Raw genomic sequence first — 27,373 nt, 5'->3', positions numbered from 1 at the left:
TGAAGATTGAACCCCCACTCAAAATAAGCCAAATAATAACATTTTCAGATGTCATTTGTTATCAATACATTTATATATAATTATCTACCATTTGTTGAATATTTTGCTTTATCAAACAGTTTTCAGAATTTTTTTTTTAAAGTACTGTTTGTTTTAAAGTACTGTTTTATGCTACTGTTTTAAATTACTGTTATGCAGTTATGCTGGTCAGAGACTTTGCTCCTGACACATGTTTTGTGAAATATGTAAAAATGTGTTATTACTCAAAATTAAAAAATAAAACCTTGTTATGATAATGTAGTTTAAAGAATAGAGATGTTTTTTTTTATACAGTTAGCCTACTAATACACTTATATTTCAATAAATGAAAAATCCTCTAAATATATATCCGGCCCCTGATTTTATTTACAACCCTCAGCATGGCCCTTACTGAGTTTGAATTTGACACCCCTGTTGTATAGACACGGGGTTTGGCTCTTTTGTCATGCTAGCAAACATGACTTCCATAATGCGAAACATGCTAGCAGTGAATAGCTACATGCAAATAGTGATTAGTCCGGTGCAAAATCATGTTAAGAACATGCTAAGAACTCTATAAAAAACTCTATAGTAAGCATCTGTGACAACTACCAACCAACCTAGCAACACCATAGCAACCACCCAGAACACCCTAGTAACCACAAAGAAACACCCTAGCATCCAAGTGTCAAGTTTTGCCACTGCAAGCACCACTCACATTTTCTTCAGGAAATGTACATTCTAGTTATTAATTATTATTAGTAGTAGTAGTATTAGTATAGTCTTTTTGTTTTTAGATACCAGAGAAGAAAACACCTGCCAATTGATTAGCTTGGCCAAAAGGATCAAGAAAAAAGAAGGCGTATATGGATGAGGGCAAAACAGAGCCAGAGAGAGGTTGAGGACCATAAACAATATACTGAACCTGACCTCGGAGTCTTTAAATGTGACACCTGACATCCCAGTGGATAAGTTACCACAGGAACCACCTTTGGCATTAGAGAGAGAGAGAGAGCCTGCTCCTGATCCTTTACCTCCAGCGTTCTCATTTCCAAAGAGTGGACCACCACTGGCTACTCCACAGAGGGATCCACTCCCTCCCACCTTGCAAATGATTACAAGAGAAGTTGAGGACCATAAACAATATACTAAACCTGACCCCAAAGTCTTTAAATGTGACACCTGACATCTCATTGGATGAGGTACCACAGGAACCAACTTTGGCATTAGAGAGAGAGAGAGAGCCTGCTCCTGATCCTTTACCTCCAGTGCTCTCATTTCCAAAGAGTGGACCACCACTGGCTACCTCACAAAGGGATCCTCTCCCTCCCACCTTGCAAATGATTATAAGCGATTGCAAAGAAAAATTTGCAACTAAGAAATCAGACAGTAAAGAAACAACAAGACAGACAAAACAACAAGAAACAAAAGAAACAACTGGCAGTAGTGCACCACCCTTGTCTCTCACGGAGGACCCTCTCTCTGGTGGTGTGCTCATGAAGCCATTTCCCCTTTCTAGCCAAGCTAACATGGAACTATTTGATTATGCTAGGAATCAGGATCTCTGCAGAGAGTTTTCTCTACAGTAAGGGATGTAGTTAGAGCAAAGAGAAGCAGCCTGAAACCTGAACATGTGGATCACCTTGTGTTTTTGCCTAAGAACATAGAAATTCCAAGCATCAAGTAAAAAGGCTTAATTTTTTGAAGAATTACATTTTTCCACACAAACAACACTATATACTACCTTTTGTGATGCAGATTATTTTATTTGCATAAAAGGCATCCTTTTAAGACAGTGAATTTTCCTGTAATAGAGCTGCTACAGATAATTTTGTTTGTAATGTCTTTACAAATCTTTACTTTTGTTGTTGATTATATTTACAGTGCACTCTGCACAACAAAAAAGTGTTTTGTGTTCACGCATACTGCTGAGTAAATTGAAAAATAGCAGTTGTCGAGTAATTCGACATTATTTTGTCTGTAAATAAAAGAGAAAGCGTTTGTATTGCGTGGTATTTGGATTGAGCCCCTGCCCCTTTAATCGTGAAAGTGATAGTCCTCTTTTCAGTCGTATCGCGGTTGTCACAGTCACCAGCTCCATAACTCGCTGCACCTGCACTCCCTCATCAACCCACACTATAACTACCTGCATCCCCCTCACCTCAGGGTCTGGTCTCGTCTATGATATTATGATGTACATACTACCTACCAGAATCCCTACATGTGAATACTCACCTAGATCGTCACACCAGTATCCTGTCTTCCATCTGTCATCCAGTTCCAGTTCGCCAGTCATCTTAGCTCGTCACCATCTGCACAGAAACCCAACATCAGTCTACAGCCAGCTAAGTCCCCATCAACAATCTTCTGTCAACATCGCCTGGTATCCGCTGTTGTCTCTACCCACTGCTTATAATAAAACCAGTTTTATATAACTCCAGACAGGTGTTGTGTAACAGAAGACCAGACTGCCCATATGGATGAACAGGCAATGTTCACCTCCGTGGCTCAGGAGAGCCACAACCTTTTGGAGCCATAATCACCCTGAGGACCCAGTTCCAGATCGGGGCAACTTTCAACCATCCTATTGACCTCCCAGACACCACAGACCCGGACTGGAGGAAAACCCTAATTCGGTGTCTGGTGAGCGTCGCGTCCTGGTCTGGAACCAAGCCCATCTTCAAGTCCATTGCAGAGTCTCATCCCGTCATGGCCGCCATTCCAGAGTATCGTCTAGTCATGGCCGCCGTTCCAGAGTCTCGTCCCGAGATGGCCGCGGCTAGGGGGCTCCACGGACACAGCCACTGTGGCCGTCCCAGGGGTCTCTGACCTTCCTGCACCGCAATGGTCACCCGACCCTCCTGCACCGCCATGGCTCCCTGAGCTGCCAACACCACTATGGCTCCCTGATCTACCTGCACCGCCATGGTCCCCCAACCCTCCTGCACCGCCATGGCTCCCTGAGCTGCCAACACCACTATGGCTCCCTGATCTGTGACATAAACAAAGGGCAAAGCTGTTTGGCTCCACTCGTCTCCTTGCCAACATTAGTGTTGATATAGTGTTTACTGTAGCTTTTGTAAGCTCTTGCTTTTGTAAGACTGTTCATCGCCTTTTGGGAAAAATAATGTTGGTTTTCTGATCGATTACTGTTTGTATTATCATAGTTTTCTGACAAATATCATGATTAAATGGTGTAACAAAATTAAAAAAAAAAAAAAAAAACTTCCCACTCTGAAATGTCTAGTGATATATAAGCTTGCAGAGTCTGTCCATGAAATCCGTTCTGGATGATCCTCTTTTTGGGAATCAGTCACTTTTTTCCATTTAAGATTTTCATAATCAGTTTCTGTACTAGTAAGAGTATTTTTTTTTTTTATCTTTAGTGTTTTGTTAAGGACATGTGCATTCTCTCACTTAAGATGAATCAAATAATGTAATGCAATTTTTTTTTTTCATAATTTCTCATTTGCATTGTGACAGCTCAGTTTAATTATATAATATTTTATTATTTTTTGGTGCCATTTTAAATTACCATGCCATTTAAAAGCCTTTCTACACAAATAGGGTCTCACATGTGTGACTGTTCCGGTGTATTTGTAAGTGTGAAGGTAAAATATTTTTTTATATTATATTTTTATATTAAATCGTCTTCCTCCAGTGTGAATGTTCAGGGGATTTTGGATTTTTCTCTATGTTGTAAACCTCTTGCCACACTGAACACTGCAGTTTTTTTTAAACATTTTTAAATGATGTTTCAGGTCTAATGAAATGTGGAACTCTTCTCACAGTGATGACACATAAAAGGCTTCTCTCCAGTGTGAGTTATTACATCAATCTTAAGGTGATTGCTGTCTGTGAAACTCTTTCCACACTATTGATCACATGTGTAAGGCTTCTCTCCAGTGTGAATTCTCATGCGAGTCTTCAGATTTCCTTTTCGTGAGAAGCTCTTCTCGCACAGTTTGCAGGTATAAGGACTCTCCCCAGTGTGAATTATCATGTGGGTAAAAAGAGTTTTCCACACTGGTCACATGTGAACGGCTTCTCTCCAGTGTGAATGTTCATGTGATTTTTGAGGCTATCTTTATGACAGAAACTCTTTCCGCAGTGATGGCATGTGAAAGGCCTCTCTCCAGTGTGAATTCTCATGTGAGTCTTAAGGTTTTTACTGAATCTAAAACTGTTTCCACACTGGTGGCACATGAAAGGCTTGTCTCCGGTGTGAGTCTTTACATGATTCTTGAGGTGTTTCCTGTCTGTGAAACACTTTCCACATTGATGACATATAAAACAGTTCTCTTTTGAGTGAATCCTCATGTGGTAATTAAGCTTTTCTTTACATCTGAAGCTCTTCCCACACTGACCACATACAAACGGCTTCTCTCCAGTGTGAATTCTCATGTGATTCCTAAGAGTTTCTTTTCGTGTGAAGCTCTTCCCACACAGTTTGCAGGTGAAAGGCTTCTCTCCGGTGTGTTCTCTGAGGACTTCAAGGTTTTGTTTTTGTGTTGGATTAGATTTGATCTTCTGAGCTCTTTTTCGTGAGGTCATCTTTTCAGCCAGTGTGGATTTTTCTCCAGTTACGAAATCATGATGTTTCTCATATTGATTTTTCTCTTCCACTTCATTGAGTTCTTGACTCTCCGCTTTCAGCAGCATGAAGTCTAAGATGAAAAGACAAATATGAGTTAACACCAGTGTCACGAGTTCACCGGCCCATCCTGCCTTGATAAATGATGGCAAACAAATTTGGAAATAGTGAAAAGAGAAAGAGGGCTTCTGTGTGACCATAGGAAGAGCTCACTGCAGCAGGAGGGAAGAAAGTAAAGGAAGAGAAGATGAGAGAGTTTCTGTGGGAGCTGGGGGAGAAATCACTACTGTGGTAGTGATGTTATTTAAATATAGAGAAAAGGAGAAAGCAAACCATATGAATAAAGTTTGTATCACAAACAAGCATGTTAGTCTGAAAGAATATGGCTTACAGACTACTTATGAATTACATGAATGGTGCTCATGCTGGCAACAGATGAGTAAGCTTCTATTTAGAGAGGAATTGATTATGGCGGCTGACATTTTAGTTGGCACTGTTATTTCAATTACCTAAACTACTTAAGTTGTAAAACCCTAAAAATGAGACAACATGAATTGCATTTTCACATTCTTGATTAATGAGCAATACAACATGGTAGAGTTGGGAAGGCAAGTAGCGGGACCATGTTATGTAGTAGCAAACCATGTCAAAGCCAATTAATAGAGCGATATATAAATGTTATTAGGTCTGGGTATCAATAGGAATTTTTACAACAACTGAGTCAGGCAATGAAATTCAATAGCAGGAATTTTGGAAAATAATCAGTGTTTTTCAATGAATCTTTTAAGTGAATGAGTCGCTTTCATTATTTTTTTATAAACAGACTCATGTTTCTCAATACTTAAGTCCCTCCATAAGAAGCTCTATTTTAAGGAGTATGACTTCTTTGGTGCCTTTTTCTACTTGTGAAGTCTGACTATACCATGAGCCAATAGTACCTTAGCTTGGGCTATGAATGAACATTTAATTGGGTTTGAAACAATTTACACAAATCATCCTGTTCAAAATTTAGCATTGGCTCTTAATGTAGTGCAGTACATTCTTGAGCATCAATTAATCTATCTATTTCAATAATAAGTATCATCAGCCAAATGGCTCAGTGATTTACTGCAGAGCAAGTTCTGAACGCAATCAAATATTAGTGTCACTGCCACTTGATGATGGATCTGGTGAAGGACATATCAGTGATCATGAGGACAGTGATGATGGTATAAAACATCTGCTCAAACTGAACCCTTCCAAGCTTCAAAAGGTAAATCAATCACAACAGAGTTGTCTGGCCAATCAGAGCAGAGTAGCTCGCGGAAAGGAGGGATTTAGAGAGATTGATTCATCTGAAGAGTCATTTGAGAATCATTGAAAATGTGGTGATGTGCAAATGTATATTTTGAGAAAATCTTTTTTATCTTAATGTTTTAATACATTTGATGCATGTAAACATGTTGTAGGAGACTCCAAAACCACATTAGGAAACTTTAAAATAGCATAATAGGGGAACTTTAAGGGTTAAACACAAGTGGAATAGTAGTTTTAAATCTGCAGTCTTATTATACATTAAATACAAAAATAACTAGTAGCCAGCAAAGGTTAAGAGCTTCTTGTCCTAAACTGTTCAGACATAAAGGTAACACAATTAAATTTGTACATGTCTTCTTTTCAGGCTTGTCCATTTTTCTAACATTTCATCAAAGTGTGGATTGTGCAGTTGCGTGCTCTATTGTTATGAGTGCCAGATGCACTTATCAGTCTTGCTCCATTGTAGATCGCAAGTTTCAGTTTACTGAATGACCTTTCTGCAGAGGCCACTGTGACAGGCATGGTAAGAAACACTCTTAATGCAACAACCAAATTCAGGAATTATGATTCAAGGTTTCTTCAAAGAATAAAGTTAAGTTTTTCAATTGCGTGTTTGCAACCACACAGAAGACCAAGCTTGCACCACAGACTTCTTGAAATATATCTTTCGACAACAATTAGCATCTCCAGTATTTCCCTGTCAGTCACTAGAATCATCTCCAATATTTTGTTTATTCTGATTTGTAAGGACCCAATTCGTAAGGGATGTCCTAGGCGAAATCCCTATTATTAAAACTGCAGATCCTTGGCACATCCACATTGGTTGACATAGTAATATACAGTACATAGTTCAGTGCATTGTGAGTTACACAATTTTCAAATCTGAATGCATTAGTTGACCGTTAAGGTGTAAATTATGTACCATTTATCATCTATAATACCATCGTGTAGATGCCTGTATAGCCCTATATAATATGAAAGGTTTGTACAATTCCTAGCTGCTAAAAAAATAGTTCTCAGACAATTTTATTACGTTTAGCATTTGTAAACATATGTAGATATTATCAATAACTACTTTTTGTCAAAATTTTGATCTTTTTTACGTTGATTTTAAGTGTCAGTTTTTACATTATTATAACAGTCAAATCTATAAAAACCTGTTGTTACCCCAAATTACTTATAAAAAGCTTGATCAGTCACACGAAAGTAATCTGAATAAATAATAATGATTCCAGTGCGGTCAGGGACGAGGCTGAATCCAGTTACTTATTCCTTTGTTACTCATTGACGCGTGAACTTACCCTTTAAATAACGCGCCACTGCCCTACATATATGTGTATTGTGCTGCTCACATTAAGTGCTTAAAATTTAATGATCTGAATTAGTACATTTTACTATACCAGTATTTTTTAGTTTGCCGTTAAAGATTAATATGGGACAATACACTTAGCTGACTGTGTGCAAGAGACAGGGATACATATAGCTCTCCTTTGATGAACACAGTCGCTCAACATGTTGAAGGACTGAACCATTCAACCGTTATTTCAGTGAGGATTTCAGTTCATTTGCTCGGGTCAGAGATCCCCTCAGTTGCCCAGGAAAAGACCTTACAGTTGACATGGAGGAGCAGTTAGTCGAATTAAGAGCGATACCAGATCGTGACACCTATATAGCTCTTGCTCTCTGCCTAGGTTTTAGTTGAGTGTGATCACTGAATATCCTCAGATGTTGTATGCCGCACTGAAATGACTTTACCTTAACTTATCTGTGCAAGGCCGGGTTTTCAAAATTGACTGCCTTGAAAACCAAGTACTGAAATTGGCTCCATGTGAAGGATGACATCAGGGTTGCGCTGTCCAACATTAAACCGCGAATTGCGCTTTTTTTATACAAAGAACCAAGCGCAGGTGTCCCACTGATCGATTGTCATGGCTAACAAGACGTGCCCTTTGTCCCAATTTGCATAATTCATATGCAACTGTTTTTACAATGAACAAGAGAGCTAGGTTGTAATAATGTACTATTTTACATGTAAAACATATTGCATTTGATTCGTCTTGCAAAGTAGTTATGGTGTTCAGAAACATTTTTGTCTGTTATATCATTTTATAAAAGTCACAAAATGTATCATTTTTTTTAAATAAAAGTTATGAAAAGAATTAAATAAGTATAAAAACACAAAAGCAAAAAAATATCCATCCATCAGAAAAAGATTATATATTAGGTTATAGATAGATTTTATATAGAATATGTTCTACAATAGAAGCACTGAAAAATATTCTTGGACCTTAAAGGGAATTTACTGATGCACTCAGTGGAGAGGAGCATCCCACAATATCCTTAGTCCTGCCTTGGCTTTGGAAAACAATCAATTTTGACAGTGTCTGCCAGTGACAGCGAACTAAATTCTCGCATCAAGGATTGCATAAGATCTGATTTGTAAAACAGATACAATCTGAAAGAGTTACAGACAACTTTGAATTGTTCTACATTTTTAGATCCCAGATTTAAAAACACCGTTGTATATAATGTGCAAGAGGTGGAAGCACAGTTTCAGCAGCATGTTGAGGAACATGTGATTCGATACATAAAGTCCCATCAGTGAAGATCCCAAATCAGCAGCCTAATTCCAGGTGTTCAAAGTCAGGCATAAGTGGACATTTGCTAGGTATTATGAGTGAGAAAAGAGGAGCAACGTCACACAACACTAGCTAATTATGTGAATAGATATGACTTATTTGACTGTTTATGTATTTGTATTCACAGCTAAATTAAATTCCAGAGACAGATGCAAGAGATGACCCAATCAAATGGAGATTAAATGAAGGCAGCTTTCTGGTACTGTCAATGTTCGCAAGAAGACGCCCATGTATATCTGCCACAAGTTGTGCATTAGAGCGCATTTTTAGTGTATCAACATCCATTCACCCCTACGTGCAATGCTTACCTCGTATAATGTGGTTATCCAGGTGTTTCTTGCCAAAAATCTGCACAAGGTCAAGAAATTGGACGCCTACACTAGAAAAGCACTAGCATTAATTTACTCAAGAGTAGAATGTTAAAAGCACACCATGTAAGATTTCTGGATCAAAATATCCAAAAACCACTAGAACAATATATTTTGTTGATTTGTATTACATTATCCCAAATGTTTCTAAGAATGTTTAAATCCAGAGAAATAAGCAGTTTTAACCAGGACATGGACATTGACATCAACGTCGCCTATCAATGACATCATACCAGTGTTACCCTCGATTTCCGAAACCAGAAATCGTTTAACCATGGATACACCAAAAACGCTTAAATATATGATGTGTTTTATTTGACAGGTGAGCAACTGTTTGGATACATTTATCAACAGAAAACTAATCATTGTTATAAAGCTTAACAAAGTCTTTTTGTTTAAATCTCGTTTTCTTGATTTACCATGTTTTACCATGCCTAATATCGATCAAGCTCACAAGTGTCTCATATAGTGGCCGCCAAGCGAATGCACAGAGTAACATTATAACAACTTTCAACACACTCAAATATATCTAATATGATAAAACAGCGCAGCGTTACCCCACACACACACACGACTGGAAGAAGTGGAATTGGCGTCTGCGGTATAATAAAAGCTCCACTGCTCTCGGGCCGCGTGTCGCGCTCATCTCTCAGCAGCCTCGTTCAACTCCAACGGCTTTCGCAATGTTAAGAAATCTTTAATACATTACCGGTCATCCATGAATATGATTTCTGCCCGAGTGCCAACATATTGTCCACCGGCCTTAGAGGTGAAGACAAAAACTCCCATGACTCCGCGAAGTCAAGGCGTCATCAAGCTACGCCTTTTCTTTGAATAAATTACATCTAGTGGCCTTTCAGATATGAATTACCGTAAAACTTCAAATAATAGCCGAGTCCCAAATAGACGCCTGTCTCTTTTACACGCCATGTGTAGCTGCAGGTTTGGGGTAAATAAAGGCCGGTCTCAAATAGAGGCCGGGTCTGTTTTTAAGTTTCGGGTAGTATTTAATCTTCTAAAACCCGTCAGATCAAATTTGTGTCCCCCCAAAGCCTTTTTTGATCGGTGAGTGATGTAGAATGACTGCTGCGCTTGATAGGGCGCATAACGAGCGCACCCCGGGCGCGGGCACTCTCACGTCTTCAAACAACACGAGCGCTGTCTTGCTCTCTATCCCTCGCGCATATTAATCAAAATCAATAGTAAAAGGTCGGAAGACCGCAGTTTCACGTGGAGCATTTGGAGATTTTTAGAGATTAGTGACTCTAGGCCTACACTCCATGAACAACATCTCAACACTAAATTATAAAGACCTGTCTCATATAGACGCCTGTCTCAAATACAAGCCGGTGCAGTTCCACGATTTGGGAAAATAAAGCCCTATTATTTGAAGTTTTACGGTAATCCTATTTTATCTGAAACAATCTTCTTTGAAATCCCAATTTTATGACTTTGCTATTCCTAACAGAGTGTTTATATTTAGAAACCCGAGGAGAGTTTAAGTTTCCACGATCTCATTGCTGTACAGATGAAGTACATGGCACATTGGCTACGTTTACATACAAGTTTCTGAATGTAGTGAACATGAACGTTAAACGTGATCGGGTTGATGAGCGCGTTTATATGTCACAAGATTCAAAAAGATTTTTTGACATGCGCACACTGCACGAAAATACAGTTTCGTGCTGTTTGCGCATAATAACTATTCTCCTCCTACATGGGTTCTTTATTTGTTTTAATCAGCAGACTTAATATTTATCCATTTCTGGTCATAATTTGGAGACAATGAGCATATGAACCGTTGTGTCGTCTGTGGATGAGAATCCGAAACAAGGACTGGTGGGACCTTGTCCTGCTCCACTTCACAGACGCAGTGAAAGGAGAATTTAATAATGACGGGACACTAATTTATACAACACTTTATTCAACAGGAAGAACAGCTCGTTCAAAGCGTCATTCGTCATTACACATGCGCAATCCTTTCAGTTTTCGATTTTCAATCTGATCATGTGTTTACATGTTCTCTCGATTGGATTACAAAAGGAATAAACTCCCACTTTCAATCCAATCGAAATTACATTTGGATCGAGCTCAATCGGATAAGCTGTTTGCATGAAGGCTTTTCAGTTCGATTGAGCCTTCAATCTGATTTCTAATGGATTATTTGGTTATATGTACACGTAGCCATTGAATTAGTTGCTTCATGGCAATTGTATGACTGCTCTTGAATTTTTCAAATAGCCAGTTATTAATTTCATTAATAAAGATTCAAAGGAAAATTTGATCTACGCATTTCCGAAAACTTGGTTTATTTTGTAGATTTGAAATACGAGTTAATACAATATTGTGCGGAATCATGACTTCACTTCACGGAATCATCACTTTAGCTGGTATATTATCATGACATGTTTATGGCATGACAATCCTAGAAGACAAGACTTGTCATTGGTCACTCACTTGGTGTCTAATCTTTAAATAAAAATAGCTGCATAAGGGCAGACAAGGTACAAATACCTGGCAACAGTGTAAAAGTCCATCCGGTATTAAAGATCCATCAAGAGTTATGTTCCTCACACTGACGTTGTGTCTTAATGTGAAGAATATCCACACGTGTTGCTTCTGCATGGAGTTCCGGACACGAAACACTAGATCAACTTCAGATGCTACTTTACAACGGAGCTTGACAGATGTAAAAGTCACAACAGATCTTTCCTTTAGTGAACAATTTGTGTCTTTAAATTGAAAAGACGATTTTTTGATTTAAAACATATTCCAGTTACTGGCTGTTTTATTTGCTCACCAAAGCCCTTTAAAAAGAAGAACAAATGTAGACAGCAGCAGTAAGTAGTTAAGATGTATTAGCGGGAATTTATTTTTATTTCATTAGTGAGCAGGTGTTGACATGATTTCAAAGGGGTCATATGATGCGATTTCTTGTTTTCCTTTTACTTTAGTGTGTTATGCAGCTGTTTGTGCATGTATAAGATCTGCAGAGTTACAAAGCTCAGTGTCAAACCGAAAGAGATATTCTTTGTAAAAGTTAAGAGCCACGCCTTCCTAATACGCTTCGTTCAAACACTCTTCCACAAATCTATGTCAGTATGCTGGGGCAGAGTTTCAACTGTACAGCAAAGAAAGAAGGGGTAACTTTTATTCTCAGTGTATTATTGTTTCCGCCGGCATGTCGTGAAGACGCTGTGTTTTTCATTGTGAAAGCCAAACTACTTTGTTTGGCCTTCCAAAAGAAGACACAATTAAAAAACAATGGTTAAGCTAAATTTACAACACTATTCCAGAAAAGTACAATCGAAACATTCGACTGTGTGCTGCGCATTTTTCGGAGGACTTTCCAGAACCTGTGAGAGTTGCTACAAGGCCGGCTGTGCACAATTTGGGCTTTGCAAGTACAGTCTGGGGCTTCTGACTCACAGACACAGCCTGTAAGTGTGTTTTCATATTTTAAGAATTTGCTACTGACTATTCAAGCCGAGTTTTGAGCAAGTAATTATCAGTAATAATGAGTAATTATGTCCTCAATTAAATAAAACCTTACCAATCTGATACGTTCTGGTCCAGTCGCGCTGGCAAATTTGATCGATCAACTTGGTCATCTGCATTTTCTGGGTCGGATTCGGGCTCGAATTGATAAGTCAGTAATGACCTGTCATCATTGCTTTGGGAGCTGATGTTCCAAATATGGTAAGAGGTGTGACATTTCCATCACACACTTAAGGTTTTTGAGCCAATCACAATGCACTGGATCGCTGGCCAATCAGAGCACACCGCGCTTTTCAGAAAGATGAGCTTTGTAAAAATGTCACGTTTCAGTAAGGCGGGGCACAGAGGAGCAACAACAATGTACAGTATGTGTAAAATAATGACTTTTTTTTTTACCTAAAACTGCGTAAACATTGCATTAAACCAAATACAAAAAATAATGTTCTTTTTAGAAACCATCATATGACCCCTTTAATATTGCTTTGTTCAATTAATATTTAGTGTCATTTGTGTTCAGGAATGTTAATATGTCAGTATAATAATATTGTTTTTAAGTGATGCTGTAATAACAATAACTACCAAACAGTAAACATGAAGAATGTATCTACACCATTTTGTGTATTGTGTGTGTGTTTCCTAGTGTCTTAGATTGTCATAAAAGCTGTGGAAGTCTTTTGGTATGACCTCCTTGAGGTCTTGGAGGTGTCTGTATTTCATCTCCCTTATCTTTAGGCTCTCTGTATAGAGTGCAGTGACTGCAGGTGAGGCTGAGGGGGTGTGTTGTAGTTGCTGCTTTGAAAATGGAGTCCAATCAGCCGAGTGCTGGATCTTGAAGTCCATCGTGCCATTAATGTTGTACCTAATAATGTAAAAAAGAAAGAAAGAAAGAATTGACAGAGTTTAAATACCACCATTTACACATTATAGTTTGTTTTGTATGTGACCTGTTTTTCAAAAACTCAATTTTACATTACAGATTTTACAGCAATTAAATGCAACATCATGACTTTTGATATGAGCTTGTGAGAAAGACATGATTTTAGTTTGATAGTTACAGTACCTGATTGCACTGATATCATGGACAGATGGGTCGTCACCGAGTTTGATCCCTGGGTGGATAGACTTGCAGAGGCTCAGTTTGGTGAAGTCTTGGAAGAAGTTATGGTCCACATATTTGACATTATACATGTTGGGCTTGGACCGCGCTTTCTTCATCAGAGCAACATATTGAGCTGGGACATAAATTTCCTGGTTTCTCAGACGTCTCTCGATGACACTATGCACTGAGTCACATTCCATCTCTGTGTGGCCCTTCTCCAGGAACTTCTGAACGACTACCTTCTTCTTCTCTGTGGAAAACTTCAGAAGAGCATTGGCGAGCACAGAATTGCGGGTTTGGTCCTCACACCCATCAGACCACAAAATGTACTTCTCATGCTCCTTATGCTCCGAGAGGAAATCAGTGACACAGGATGCAAACTCACTGGCAGACAGAGCTCCCTCACCTTCATGCCAGACATAGCAAGTAGTGTTGTCTGTAGACATGTCATAAATCGTAAAGTTGTGGACGGCGAGCTTTGCCTTATAGTAAAGAGCCGACACATTCAATCTGGGGCAGAGGAGGAGGGCTTGCAGATCCATGCAGACAACCATGGTCTTGTCACTCGCATCATTTTTGTCCTGCAATTTTGCTGCACAGGCCTCTTCCTTTTTAAGAAAGTGCATCTGCCACTCATTGTCTGGCAAGTTACCAGCCTTGAAGGAGCAGCAAGTGTTACACTGGTCCTTCTTTGGATGGTAAAGACTCAGGTTCTGCTGCTTAAATTCTTCTGAGAGCATCTGCCTTGAGAAGGGTCTCAGCATCTTTTCCTCAGCAGCACGATGGTAGACTTTATACAGGTTCAACATGGACTGAAAGACCGGCTCCAGATACTGTTTTGATGTTGACGACCTACAGAAGTGGGAAGGCACCTTAGGGAGATCCTGTAGAAAACTCTTCATGAACTCATGAGCCTCATGTCTGTGGTATGATGCTGCATTCTGCTGTGTATTTCCCGTGTCTTGCACCCAGTTAAGGGCAGACCATGCCCCTATTCCAAGTGTTGCCAAAAACAAACTCTTGCACACCCTCCTTCTCTGTCCATCAACTTTTAAAAAGAAAATAAGAGTAGATGACCTTCTTGAATTGTCAGACCCCCTTCTCCTCTTTACAGGGACGACGTCTACCAAACCACGTACATACATTTTTTTCTCTTCCCAGTTCATGTTCTCCCAAAAACCTTTAAAAATGTTCTCCCTGTCTGCTTCTCCAATTGTACTGCAGTGAAGCTTGGAGGATTTTACACATGCAGGCGACTGGCATCTGGGTCCCATCACCCGGGACTCAATGTTCACCACTTCTTTCCTGCTCATCCCAACATAGGGTTGCCCCATCATTCTTCTCCTTTTCTGCGCACACTTCCATTGACTTTTATACTTCCTCTTTCTTCCTCCAATGGTATCATCCTCAGTGTCATCACAGGAATCTAAAAAAAAACCAAAAACATTAGTGTGCATTTAGTGTGTATTCTGCTGTGAAATATGCCCATCTATCCATGAAACACTAATTACCACTCATTATTCAGTGAAATATCAATTCCTATTCAACTCATGAACCATTAAGACATTGTTCACTGTATGTGCTTCCATTTTAAATTCCTCTCTCTCTCTCTACACTCTCCAGTGTCATTTCCTAATTCTCTTTCTCTGAGCTGGGATAACCTCACACTCTTTTTTGTTCTTACTCTCTCCTTTGCAACGCATCCTGCTCGCCACAATAGCATTGTCTAAAATATGTTTGTTTTTTTCCTTCATTAAATTGTTTATTCAAAATATTCACAAACTTGTTAGCCATGTCATCAACTACCTGATATTCTGATTCTCAAATACGTTTAAGTGAATGAGTTTCGTCATTCATAATGCTTGTGGCGAGCAGGACGAGGGCCGTGAGAGGCCGGTGCCGTGATTGATGATGAGCGACACCTGCACGACGCACCGGTCTCGTATCTCTCACGGAGGAGCGGAAGCAAAAAAGGAGGAGTGACGCCAGTGAAGGACGAGAGTGGACCAGGCCTGGACTTTATGTTGTGTTTTATTATGTGTGGCGGCAGTCATCCGTGAGGGGCTGCTGCATTTACTTTCGTTATGTTGTTTATTGATTTTACGTTATTAAAGTGTGTTAAACGTTCGCCAGTTCCCGCCGCCTCCTTCCCATAACAACGAACTGCATTACAATGATCATGTTAGTTGGTCTATAACAAAACGCCATGTTAGTTTGCTCCATAATTAAGAGAATCAGATCTTGACGGTTTTACAACACGTAAATTCATCACTTCTCCCAAAATACATGAAAGTAGGTGGCCAGTGAACACTGAATAGTTCTGATATATGACAAGCGTCAAAATTAAGCGTGTCCGTCTTTGGCTCAGTGCCAGCCAAAGCACATTTGAATTTAGCAGTCGATCACGTGATGCACTGAACGCTCTAATCACACCACTGAGAACGCAAAGGGTTAAGCAAGATTTCAGTTATCTAGCTAAACAGATCCCAGTCCTGTAATCTGTGCTATACAACACTGATATTACAAAATCTTACTTCTGCTGATGACAATCTTAAAGGCGCCCTGAAATCAAAATCAATTTTTTTTTATATGTTAGCCTTAAGGTTATGAATAAGCTGGTGTGTTCCAAAACAATGACAAAATTTACATTTAGGAGATATACGGTAAGCTTTCAAAACTTAGTATTTCACTTCCGCTAAAATGACTTCAGTTTCTCATCACATCTTCTGTTCAATCAAATGCTCTCTAGAATCTAAAGTGTCTGTAGCCCTATGCTAAATACAACCTGGCCAAAGCGACATTCACACGTCACGGAGAAAAATGTGTTGGAGATGTGTGTTCGGTTGCTGAAATGCTCCAGATTTATTCCGTTTTCCAACTGTACGTTAGTTAAAACTGAAATGGCTAGAATTAATTCACACCTCTACTATTGAATCCAATGAATAATGAGCACTCAGATTCACTTCCATGGTGCTGTCAAGTATGACATGCCGTCTGAGAGGGAAAAATGAAACGCTACTGGCTATTTGTAAAGGGAGAGGAGCCGTTCAATATGTCCCGCCTTTGCTTCCTTTTTCAGTGGAAATTACTTCAACGCATCAAACAAAGCTGCGCTTTCGAAGGCTCTTCAGTAGGCGTTTAAATAGCGATAAAACGAACCACAGGCTACAACTTTATTCTAATAATTTTGTCACAACACTATAAATGGACTAGTTTGCTGAGGAGAGTCGTGTATGCTAATCACAATGTTAACATCAGAGCAAAATTTCTTGAACAAACACATTACATAATTTTAACTGAGTTTGCAACCACCTAGGGCTAATTCTAAAACATATCTACCTTAGAAGAAAGATCACTGCTTACCTTCAGCGCTGCTGTTCGTGGCACTTCAATTCAAAATGGGGGTGGGGTAGAGTTACAACGTTTTGCCGACAACTTGAGGATCCAATGGTGTTACGCGGTTTAGTCACAAGCTCTTTTTAATACTTTTTGTTGGTTACATATTTGTAAAACCCACAACCAAACGTAAAGGGGGGACAAATAGCAATGATTTATGAAAAAAATAAAGATTATGAAATATGGAAATACAAGGTTTTCGCCCGACAGCGACGATATTTTATTGATTTGTGTACTTACATTATCCTAAATGTTTTCAACAATGTTTAAATCAGCTATTTTAATCAGTGTAATGGCCCGTGTCATTGCGTCGCCTGTCAATCCGCGTTACCCTTGATTTTTTTTTTCGTTTTACTTCCGTAAAAAAAAAATATTTTAAAATGAACTGCATGCCATTTAGCAACACAAGTCATCCAGCTTTTTTATGATATTCTATCATATATATATATAGATCGATCTAGATTCCTGCAATGTGCAAACAAGTGTCTCATAGCAGCCACTGAGCGATCGCACAGAGTAACGTAAACATAACTTTCAACACACTCAAATGTATTTTAGTATGATTGTTTTGACTAAGTAAAACAGCACTGTTACCCCACAATTTTAATTTGTTGAATAAAGTGACCTGTATGAGTGGTAATTCAGCACTTGTGGCCGTTTTAATAGAGTGAATTTAAGTGATCAAACGCAACTGTAACCAAGTTCAGGGAAGGAGGTGGACATTAAACGTCACTTTAATTGTAAAATATGCATACACAACAAACGAAAGGAGTGCCAGCGGCTCTGCTTCATACCACAGTTATGTTAATAAAACTTTACATTATTTCTGCCTGAGTCCCATCGGATTGTTTCACATCGACTGTGGAGGTGAATACAACAACTCCCATGAGTCCATGCTCATTCATGGCATCAAAGAGTATAGAAGTACCAAGAGGCGAAACTTCGTTGCAGTTTTGACAACAATCGCCCCTGTTGCCATTTTGGACTGAACCATTGGCTTTACCGTTAGCACAACTATACAGCATTAACATTATGTCTGGAAACAAAGATAAAAATATTAAATTAGCGGCATGGAGGTGTACAACAGTGAGTGCAGGGAAGTTGTGTGTGACAAGGAAAAGTGCAAAAACACTCTTGTATACATGGTGAAACTATTCAGTAGAGTCAGAATCCATCATATATTATGGACCCAAAATCAACAACTCTCACAGCCCAAACAGAAGCGCAACAGAAATGTTTTAAAGTCATCTGTAAATCTGTACATTAACTCTCTCTTTCTGTATCAAATGTAACATGTGTTGTACAAAGTTTTTTTTCAGTCAAGATGAATTAAATTATAATAAAACTAAAGACTAAAACATAGAACAGCTAATATACAACATGGGCTGTTGTTACTGGTGTTGTAAAATTGTGCCGCGTATGAAAACAGGAGTTATCCCCAAAAGTTATTGGGGGTAAATAAATAGCCTATTTGACAGCTTCATGCTCTATGACGAACATTTGTTGTACATTATTCAACACGCCGTTTTAGTTTAGGCTACAAAGATATTAAAAACTAGAAACTACCATTTATTTCCCTTAACCGCTTTTGAATTGGAACCGGTATCGTTCAATTCTATAGCCGCTTTCCGACCAAGTAGTTACAGGAACTTAGTTATAGGAACTGTCCACTTCTAAACAGTTCTAAGAACTACTCTCCCCCAAACTCGGTTTTGCTGTTTGCGTTCGCACTGGCCAAGTGGCCATAGGAACTGGTAGGAGGGGTAAGGGAGTGACGCAAGCACGACCGGCGCCGGCGCCACATACAACAACAAACCAGCGTGGAGGAGGCTCTCGGTATGTTCCTGTTCTGCCTTGCCGGGACCTTAATAACGGAGTACGAACGGCGGCGTTTAAAGATCTTGAGTTCTGTACAGAGAAACACAGAAGACGAAGGCTCCAGCGAAATATGATCTTAAGTAATATGATGGAAGAAGATAGAAGAGCAGAGCGCAGGAGGCAAACAAAACGACGGGTAAGATTAGCAAGCATTAGCAATTAGCTGGTTGAATGCGTTATGTTTGTCTTAAGTTATGAGTTAGCATAGCCTACATAGGCGAATTGCAACAGACAGTGAAGAAAATGTGTTGACAGTGGGCGTGACTTATAAGTTGAACCAATCAACGTAGACCTAGGGAAAGGGAACTAAAAAAAGTCCTCGCTCTAGACTAGGTACCGATCTGTAATTATTATTCGAAAAATAAAATACTATTCAAATTTTACTACGTTGCTTTGCTGGCCGTAAATGCAGTGAATCCATGAAAAATCCCAAGCACTAACTCACAGTTATAATTAAATGCACTGGGTGGCGCTGTGGAGTGTGTTAACAAGGTGTGTGTATTTGATCACATAATGTTGTCGTCTGCCTCGCGAAGTTTGGAATTACTTGAAAATGATCTTACTAAATGGAATTACTTTTGATCGAATTAATTAATTAATCTGAGTTATAATATCATCACCACAATGAGAAATCACATGAAATCCAAACAGTCGAATGAGGAAAGACTGCTGTCCATCACTGCATTCACGACTGCAGACTGCCTAAAAGGACTTTGGGTAAGCGCAGCTGGACCCCGCGTGATCCGAAATGATAACTTATCTTATAGCAAAATGATTTTGAGACATATACTTCCTTTAAGTTTCGTTGAGGGAGACAGGTTTAAGAACAGAAAACGCAAAGTGCTGTTAGAAACTTAGAACACCGTTATCTTTGTGTCTCTGAAGCGTCTGTCAGCAAAGCGCCTTTTCTCACTCGAGCATAAATTGCTGGCGGCGCCCCTGCATGTGGATATTGTTTTTCTCAAATAAAAACGTGAAACAATATAAACACGATAATCATATGCTGACTCGTGTGTGTGTGTACGTTCTATACGATATCTGGCGCAATCTGCTTTATTAGGCGTTTTTTCCCCGTTCGCGCTGCTTAAGCATGCTTTTATTAATGCTTTTGTTTTTTATATTTTTTATTACACATAGGCCTACTATTTAATGTTTTCAACTAAAAGAAAACTTTAACATATATTGTAAGCTTGTTGTGTATATTGCCTAATTGTAAGCTTGTTCAGAAGTGGTGACAAAAACGTGAAAAAAAAATTAAACTTAAAAAATAACGTCTTTTTCGTTAAACGTCATTTAAATAAACTAATATTCGAATATTCGATTTTTAGGAGCCCGAATATTCGAATGCAATATTTTTTGAAAAATGCCCATCCCTACTAGGTACTGAAAGAGTTATAGGAACTACGGTCTGAGGAACTAAAAAATCCCCAACTTAGTCCGGTCGGAACACGCGAAAAAAAGGGTTCTAGGAACGTTAGGTTCTAGGAACTGCAAAAGTCCCTCCGGTCGGACAGCGGCTTATGACAGCGGTGTTGCGTTCAGTCCAAGATGGCGGAGCTGCAGCTCTGCGCATGGGTGCGTTTGTTGCAATGGAACGTTCTATTGAGTTTCGCCTCTTGGTACTTCTATACTCTTTGATGGCATCATCAAACTACGCCTTTGTTATTGTTCTAATTAAGTGACCTCTGGTGGCGAAACTTACATAGTGTGCCTTTAAAAGGAGTAAAGTCATTTTTACAAGACACTGGTTTGATACAATGAGCAATTTTGACAATGAGAAGAGAAAATAAATCCCTTGTTGACAACAGATGTAAAGCTGATCACTGATTTGCTTTATGGAAAATAAATGTTTTTAGATACTTTTGTATAGTTAGGCTAAGTGATAGAAATGATTGTTCTTCATGGTTTCCAATTCAGAAGGTGATATTGGGTTTAATGTTACACAAATTGTTATATTTTTAACGTAAAAAAATGGGCAGCATAAGTATTTGCCTGGTCATGTGATCTCAACATGTCTGACCACTTGAAGCAAACCGCTCCATGCAAAATAAAACCGCTTTAATTAGGACACTCGAATGACATTCTTCAAAAATATAATTTATTTCTGTAGAGCTGGACATTTTAATATAGATAAAATAACTGAGTTCAGCTTTGAGAATGAAACCAACCTGTTTGTTCCTCAGTTTCTTCTTGTTTCACACTGAATGTTTCTTCAATCTTCATGTCTTCACTCTCCTCTTTAATAAACGTCATCTTTGTTTGTTCCTCAGTTTCTTCTTGTTTCACACTGAATGTTTCTTCGATCTTCATTTCTCCACTCTCCTCTTTAATAAACGCCATCTGAAGTGGATTTCAGTCGCTTCACCAGGAGTTTTTCTGTGTGTTCGGACATATTGTCATGTTTAACATGAGAACAATTGATAACATGAGAACAATTGATAGAAAGAAACATTAATCCAAACTAAATATCTGGGTGCGTCTCAATCAGCTCCCTAGTTTAGCAGTCAGAGTGATGGTTAATGGCCTGATTAGTCAAACAACAAAAAACACACACAAACGTTAGCGCTGCAAATTAATAAAGGAACAAAATATATAGTATGATATTTACATTTAGTATTTAATTGTAGATTACACTTAAAGGAAAACATTTGCAGTCGGTTTGTTAAAGTTGTCATTACACACTGTTTGTTTTCTCCTTACATTTACACTACTTGGTTTCGACCAGCAAACTCGACAGCGCGCGGTCATTCGTGCGATTCGAATCAGTGAATCATTTGGTTCAATTGAGTCGGAGTTTCATAAAGCTCAGTTTCTTCATCACTACTTTGCCAGTGACTGAATTCGTGTTTAAGATGTATTCATTCACTACATAAGGAGAGAAATGAGACGCACATTTTCTGCAACATGAATCATGTGTGAATGCGCTTTACTCACAAAAAAATATCTCAATAACGTTAAATCAAGCATTAGAATGTTACATTAAATAATAAATAATCGTTGTGCATCGCGTATAAAACTATAAACTTCACTAAACATTTAGAATTGATTTAAACAACTTAAATGCTTAAAACCACTAACCTTTCTTCAGTCGAATCACAACATATGCAGGTTTGCGGCGCAGCCTTATGACGTCACATCTCCAGACCAAAATAAAAGTCGAGTTCATGTGAAGTACATTTAAACACAATTTATCTGATGATGTGCTGAAAATATTAACTAATAAAGTGAGATCTTTTTTGGCTGCAGAAACCATTCATACCAGATATCAGTATTAAAATAGTGATACATATAAATAATAAATGTATTATTTATTTATTTGTATTGTATGATTTACCAACATATAAAACCATGCAAATCATTTAGCTAAATATTAACCTGATCTATATTAACCTGTTTTATAAGTACTTTGATTGTTTCTTTCAATCGTTTGACTTGTTTAGAATGTGGTAGTAATGTAGGATAGACCTGTCTGTTTGTAAGAGTAGTTAGGTAAAGTTTATTATTTTTTTCTTTATGATAGGTTAGTTACATTTCTGTTTAATTTCATTAGATTGGTTTTGTTATGTATTTTGGGCCTTGGGTCTCTCTAATGGAAAATATCACTTGAATTATTATTATTATTATTTTTTTTCAGCTAATCATACCACTTTATTATTATTTTCTTTTGTTTGGGTCGTGGGCCTCTTTGATGAATTCTACTATTTTATTGTTCCTCTGTAACAATGAAATGTATCTTCTAAAATGTACTGTAAAATGTATCTTTTAAGTTATTGTGTTTTCCCTGCTCCTTTTGGTTTGCCTTTAGTAATTTTCCTTTATAGATTATGTCTTACCCATAGGAGACGTAATATATTACTTTGTTACGCTAGGCGACATTCCTCTCGCTAATTATTTTAAAGCAATAAAAGTTACGAATTCCATAGTTTATTCCATGAAAAGATTCCTTTTTTTTTCTGGGGCATGAGCGATGCTCCATTCACAAATTAATCACTCTTTCAAGTCGATTCTGTTCAAAGACTTGATTGAACAAGTTGTCAAATCTGTCTAAATTGTAGAGGAGTACTTGAACTTGGTTTGGGTCCAATTTTGAATGAACTCGGACTTGTCATGCACTCGGGAGAATTTGTACTCGGACTTGGACTTTTTGGACTCGGAGTACAGCCGAGTTATGTCAGAGCCCGTCTAACGGAGAGCCTTGGCACTTCCTATTAGCCCCATTGTGTATCATCAGGTGATCACGGGCGAGTGCAGAATGAATGGGAGTCTATGGAGCTAAACGGCTAAATGTATCTCTTTCTCCTGCTTGTCGTTGAATCAACATAGATTTTATTGTTGATTACGCATGTTCAATATAGATTATAGGCCAAAAGTCGAATGAACGAGTACTTATGTCCTTTCGATTTCTTACAGGTTGGGCCGTTGTTGGCCGGAACACGCTAGCATTCTGCTATAATGTGACGTCATCACATTTTTGAACGGGTTTTTAGAACAGATAAGTGAACTTAAAAATGCAATTTTCAGCTGAGTGTTTTATCTTAGCCCTCCCTTTTGAATGCAACTTTCAGATTACTTGACAAAAAATTACATCCTGAGTAAAGTGGATTTCTGGGGGTGAAACCCCATAGACTACTTTTCATTCTGCACTCGCCTGCGAGCGCCCCCGCATGGACAAAGACGTGTTACTGCAGCCAGTCCAGAAACCGGAAGTAACCAGACAGTGCCAATAGGCTTTATGCACAGCTTCACTACTTCCTGAACTTCAGCCAGCCCTTTGTTTCCTGTCTGTCATTATTGGACAAACTGATTAATCTAGGTGTGCCTGATTATTGTTACTGAGGCCAGGCACACCTGGATTAATCAGTTTGTCCAATAATGACAGACAGGAAACAAAGGGCTGACTGAAGTTCAGGAAGTAGTGAAGCTGTGGCATAAAGCCAATTCTCTTCAATTAGACATTGGCTGTGTCCGAAATCTACCACTACTCACTATATAGTGGACTATATAGAGAGCTCGCCATTTTGTAGTGCTGTCCGAATGTATAGTGATGATTATTATACCCTATATAGTCCACTCAATGTATCCCAGAATGCATTTTGAAAAGTAGTGTACAACCCAAGCGGCAACCTCCCCGTCTCTCTCTTGAAACCAACACGGAAGTGAATTAAACTGCAATTCATCTACTGGCCGCTTGAGGCAGGCTGCAGAAGAGAGTCAAATCTGCATCTTCCCCATGTTAAAATGCCCAACTTTACAGCAGAAAAAAACATGTTTACAGCCTGGAGCAAAAGGTGGCTTTGGTCTATACAACAAATTTTTCCCTTCATGACAACTGTGAGGGGGGTGAATTTTTTTATAACTCATCCGTTTAAATAACATTAAGCCTTCATTTTCCGAATAATTAAGGGCGTGTCCACTTTTGAGTGACAGGTGGATTCCCGCTGCTGTGGTTGTTTGTCATCATTAGTCGCTTGTCTGCTGTCTGTCACGTTACCTCAGCTAATTTTTCTGACTGTAAAAATAAATAAATTTTAGCCACTAAACTTGGCATCTCTGCCGTGTTTGCGATTTTTCGGGATTATTTCACAATTATAAAGTCTTGCAGTGGGGTTAATTGTATTCGTCCAAGAAGCTTGGACTCGTTAATTTAGTCATCATTAGCCACTTGTCTGCTGTCTGTCACGTTACCTCAGCTAACGTTACTTGTCTGACTGTAAAAATAAATACATTTTAGCCACTAAACTTGGCATCTCTGCCAGTGTTTGCGATTTTTCGGGATTATTTCACAATTATAATGTCTTGCAGTGGGGTTAATTGTATTAACAGACCGGCCAAGAAGCTTGGACTCCATTTTTTCCGGTGAGTGAAATTCTAATATAATTTCGTCTTATTAATTTTTTTCTAATAATTTATTTATTATTTATAATTGTATTTAAAACTTTATTACACTCCAGAATCCAACAGACTGTGATTAGCTGTAGGCTGAATCCATAGACTGTATAAAACCTCTGAAACGTTGTCATATAAGTTACGCCTGCATTTCATAAATAGCGTAACATTTACTAACATGCACTGACTATATTGGAAGTATTTGACATGTCCTCAAAGATATGTGTAGGAAATAAGCCTGTAATTACTCAATAGACATGACATCGAAACAGAATGAGGACTTTGATGTCCGCCACAAATTTTTAAGCTAAAGACATTTATTACAACCTTGGACTGCAATTTAAGTTATATTGTTTGCATGTAAAGTAACATTAGTCTGTGAAGGAGGTAACTATCTATTTGTTTGTGTAAAGTTTTCCTCTAGGTGATCCAGAACATCTCAGGCTGGACCAGTGGATGCTCAACATGAAACGACAGAATTGGACTCCTAACAAGGATTCTCGTCTGTGCAGTGAACATTTTGAGAGTCATCACTTCACCACTGACTCCAGGGTACAGACACCTCGTTTCATACCTTACAAAGAGTCAAGCAACATATTGGTTGAAATTGGTGAAGTATTGACCATCATACATTCATACTGAAGAAAAATGTGATATGCGATAACTCATTAAATAATGCGATATTCGATGATAATGCTTAAAGTGTGTAAAATAAACTTAAATTATCTTTAAAATATATTTAAAATTATATAACCTACATGTGTTCACATTATTTTTTTGACAAGAAAACATTCCTACAACTTCTGACAGTGAACAGCAGTGTTTTACTGCAGCATAAGAAGTGTTATTTTAACATCAGTGTAAACCACGGGGTTTAGAGTTTTAGGTGATATCCTACATTATGTTTATTTAACAACAGAAACTGAATAATCAAATATAAAAATAAAACACTGCTTAGTTTTCACTGTATGAATTAGATATACACTGACTGATTCTTATTAAAGCTACAAAAATTATTTAGCCAAGAGCAGTGAGTTATTTTCTGTTTGTCTTTTGTTCATGACCCCAGTTATTGCAAGTTGCTGTGGTATGCATATCGTGATATATACATTTGCGATATTTTGATAATTTTGATATATTGTGCAGCCCTACCTTTTATGCAAATACCATAAAAAAAAAAAATTAAATAAAAAAATGTGCAATTCATGTTTGAAAAAATGTTCTCCAAGCGAGACAGCAGAACACAGAATGATTCTGTAGTGACAGTTATTGCAAACAGTTACATATTCTTTTAATAGCAATAATAATTTGAAAATGTAATCTGTACATTCATGCTAGTGTTAGACCAATTAACGAAAAATAAATGCATACATCTCTGTTATGAATAACAGTCATTTACAGCCAATATGACCAATAATGTCTTATTTTTTATGCCTTTTGTAATTTTTATTAGGGAAGGACATGCCTGAAGGACACCGCTGTGCCAACCATTTTCTCTTTCTCCAAGGGCAAAGAACAACAGCCAAAAAGAAGACGCTTGGTAAGTACTGATGAGGTGGTAAGTGGCATCCCTATATCAGCTGTAAATAGTAATGAGGAGGTTGCATATGTAGACAATAGGAGTAATGCCAACAGCCATGCTGTCAATCAGAGCAATGTCATGATGATGGAAGACACATTTGAACAGGCCTTTGTTGCTCAAGATGTCCTGCATGATGACATTACTCTGACAGCGAATGTGTGTGAGGATTTTGGTTTGGGTAGCAGCGTTCAACACACAAATCGGAGTGGAAAACAATCACACTTTGGTTCTTTGAGTGATCACTGCTACTATATTTCAGAGTCTCCGAAAACACTTAAAAGGAAAGCTTATGAGGTAAAGGACAAGCTATGTGTAGCTCGCAAACAGCTGAGGTTGAAAAGGCAACAGACAAGGAGACTTAAGGCAAGAGTTTCTTCCTTGAAAGGTGTAATCAAAGTGCTTCAGAAGAAACTTATAATTTCAAGTGAATGTGCCTCTCTTCTTGAAAGCCTGGATGATGTTCCCCGGGAGATATTTCAGAGAATCCAAAAGAAGAAAAAGTCTGTGTTTTCCGAAAACATGAAGCAATTCGCAACTACACTGCACTTCTACTCTCCAAAGGCCTATGAATATGTGAGAAAGAAGTTTCTCTTGGCTTTGCCTCATCCTCAGACCATACGGAAATTGTACAGTAGCATCCCTGCAGATCCTGGATATACTGTTGCTTCATTCACAGCTTTAAAAAGTCACGTTGCTGAGCAGAAGAAAGTAGGTAAGGACACAGTTTGCTCATTGATGATGGATGAAATGTACATTCATAAGCAAACTGAGTTTGGCGGGGACCAAATTCATGGCTATGTTGACATTGGAGGTGGTGAGATAGAAAATGTTGTGGCAACACAAGCACTGGTCCTCATGGTTGTTGCAATCAATGAGTCTTGGAAGATTCCCATTGCTTACTTTCTTATCAACAGCATGACAGGAACAGAGAGAGCTAGCATCATCCGAGAGAGCCTTGTTAGGCTTCATGAAATCGGAGTTAGGGTTGTCTCCTTGACGTGTGATGGACCCTCCCAAAACATAGCAATGATCAGGGAGCTTGGTGCTAACTTGTGCATCATGGACATGAGACCTTACTTTCTCCATCCTGAGGATCACACACAAAAAGTCCATGTGCTC

At 38.5% G+C, this 27,373-nt stretch overlaps 1 protein-coding gene across 2 annotated transcripts in view; it reads right to left on the bottom strand.

The window, feature by feature from the left end:
* The window catches only part of LOC130071676 (zinc finger protein 721-like), an 85,900-nt gene extending 63,977 nt beyond the window's left edge, over positions 1–21,923 (bottom strand). For both annotated transcript variants that reach the window (XM_056236534.1, XM_056236535.1), the window contains exons 1-2: positions 21,865–21,923; positions 20,955–21,162 (exon numbers count right to left, since the gene is read on the bottom strand). In XM_056236534.1, the coding sequence (XP_056092509.1) occupies positions 20,955–21,126 (172 nt within the window). In that variant the 5' untranslated portion in view covers positions 21,127–21,162; positions 21,865–21,923. The remainder of the gene's footprint in view (positions 1–20,954; positions 21,163–21,864) is intronic.
* Between the last annotated feature and the right edge of the window lie 5,450 nt (positions 21,924–27,373).

Source organism: Rhinichthys klamathensis, unplaced genomic scaffold, assembly GCF_029890125.1.
Source record: "Rhinichthys klamathensis goyatoka isolate OS25496 unplaced genomic scaffold, OSU_Roscu_1.1 h1tg000452l_1, whole genome shotgun sequence".
Lineage (NCBI taxonomy): Eukaryota > Metazoa > Chordata > Actinopteri > Cypriniformes > Leuciscidae > Rhinichthys > Rhinichthys klamathensis.
Note: the sequence above shows the minus strand (reverse complement) of the source record. Positions and strands in the feature narration are given on the sequence as shown.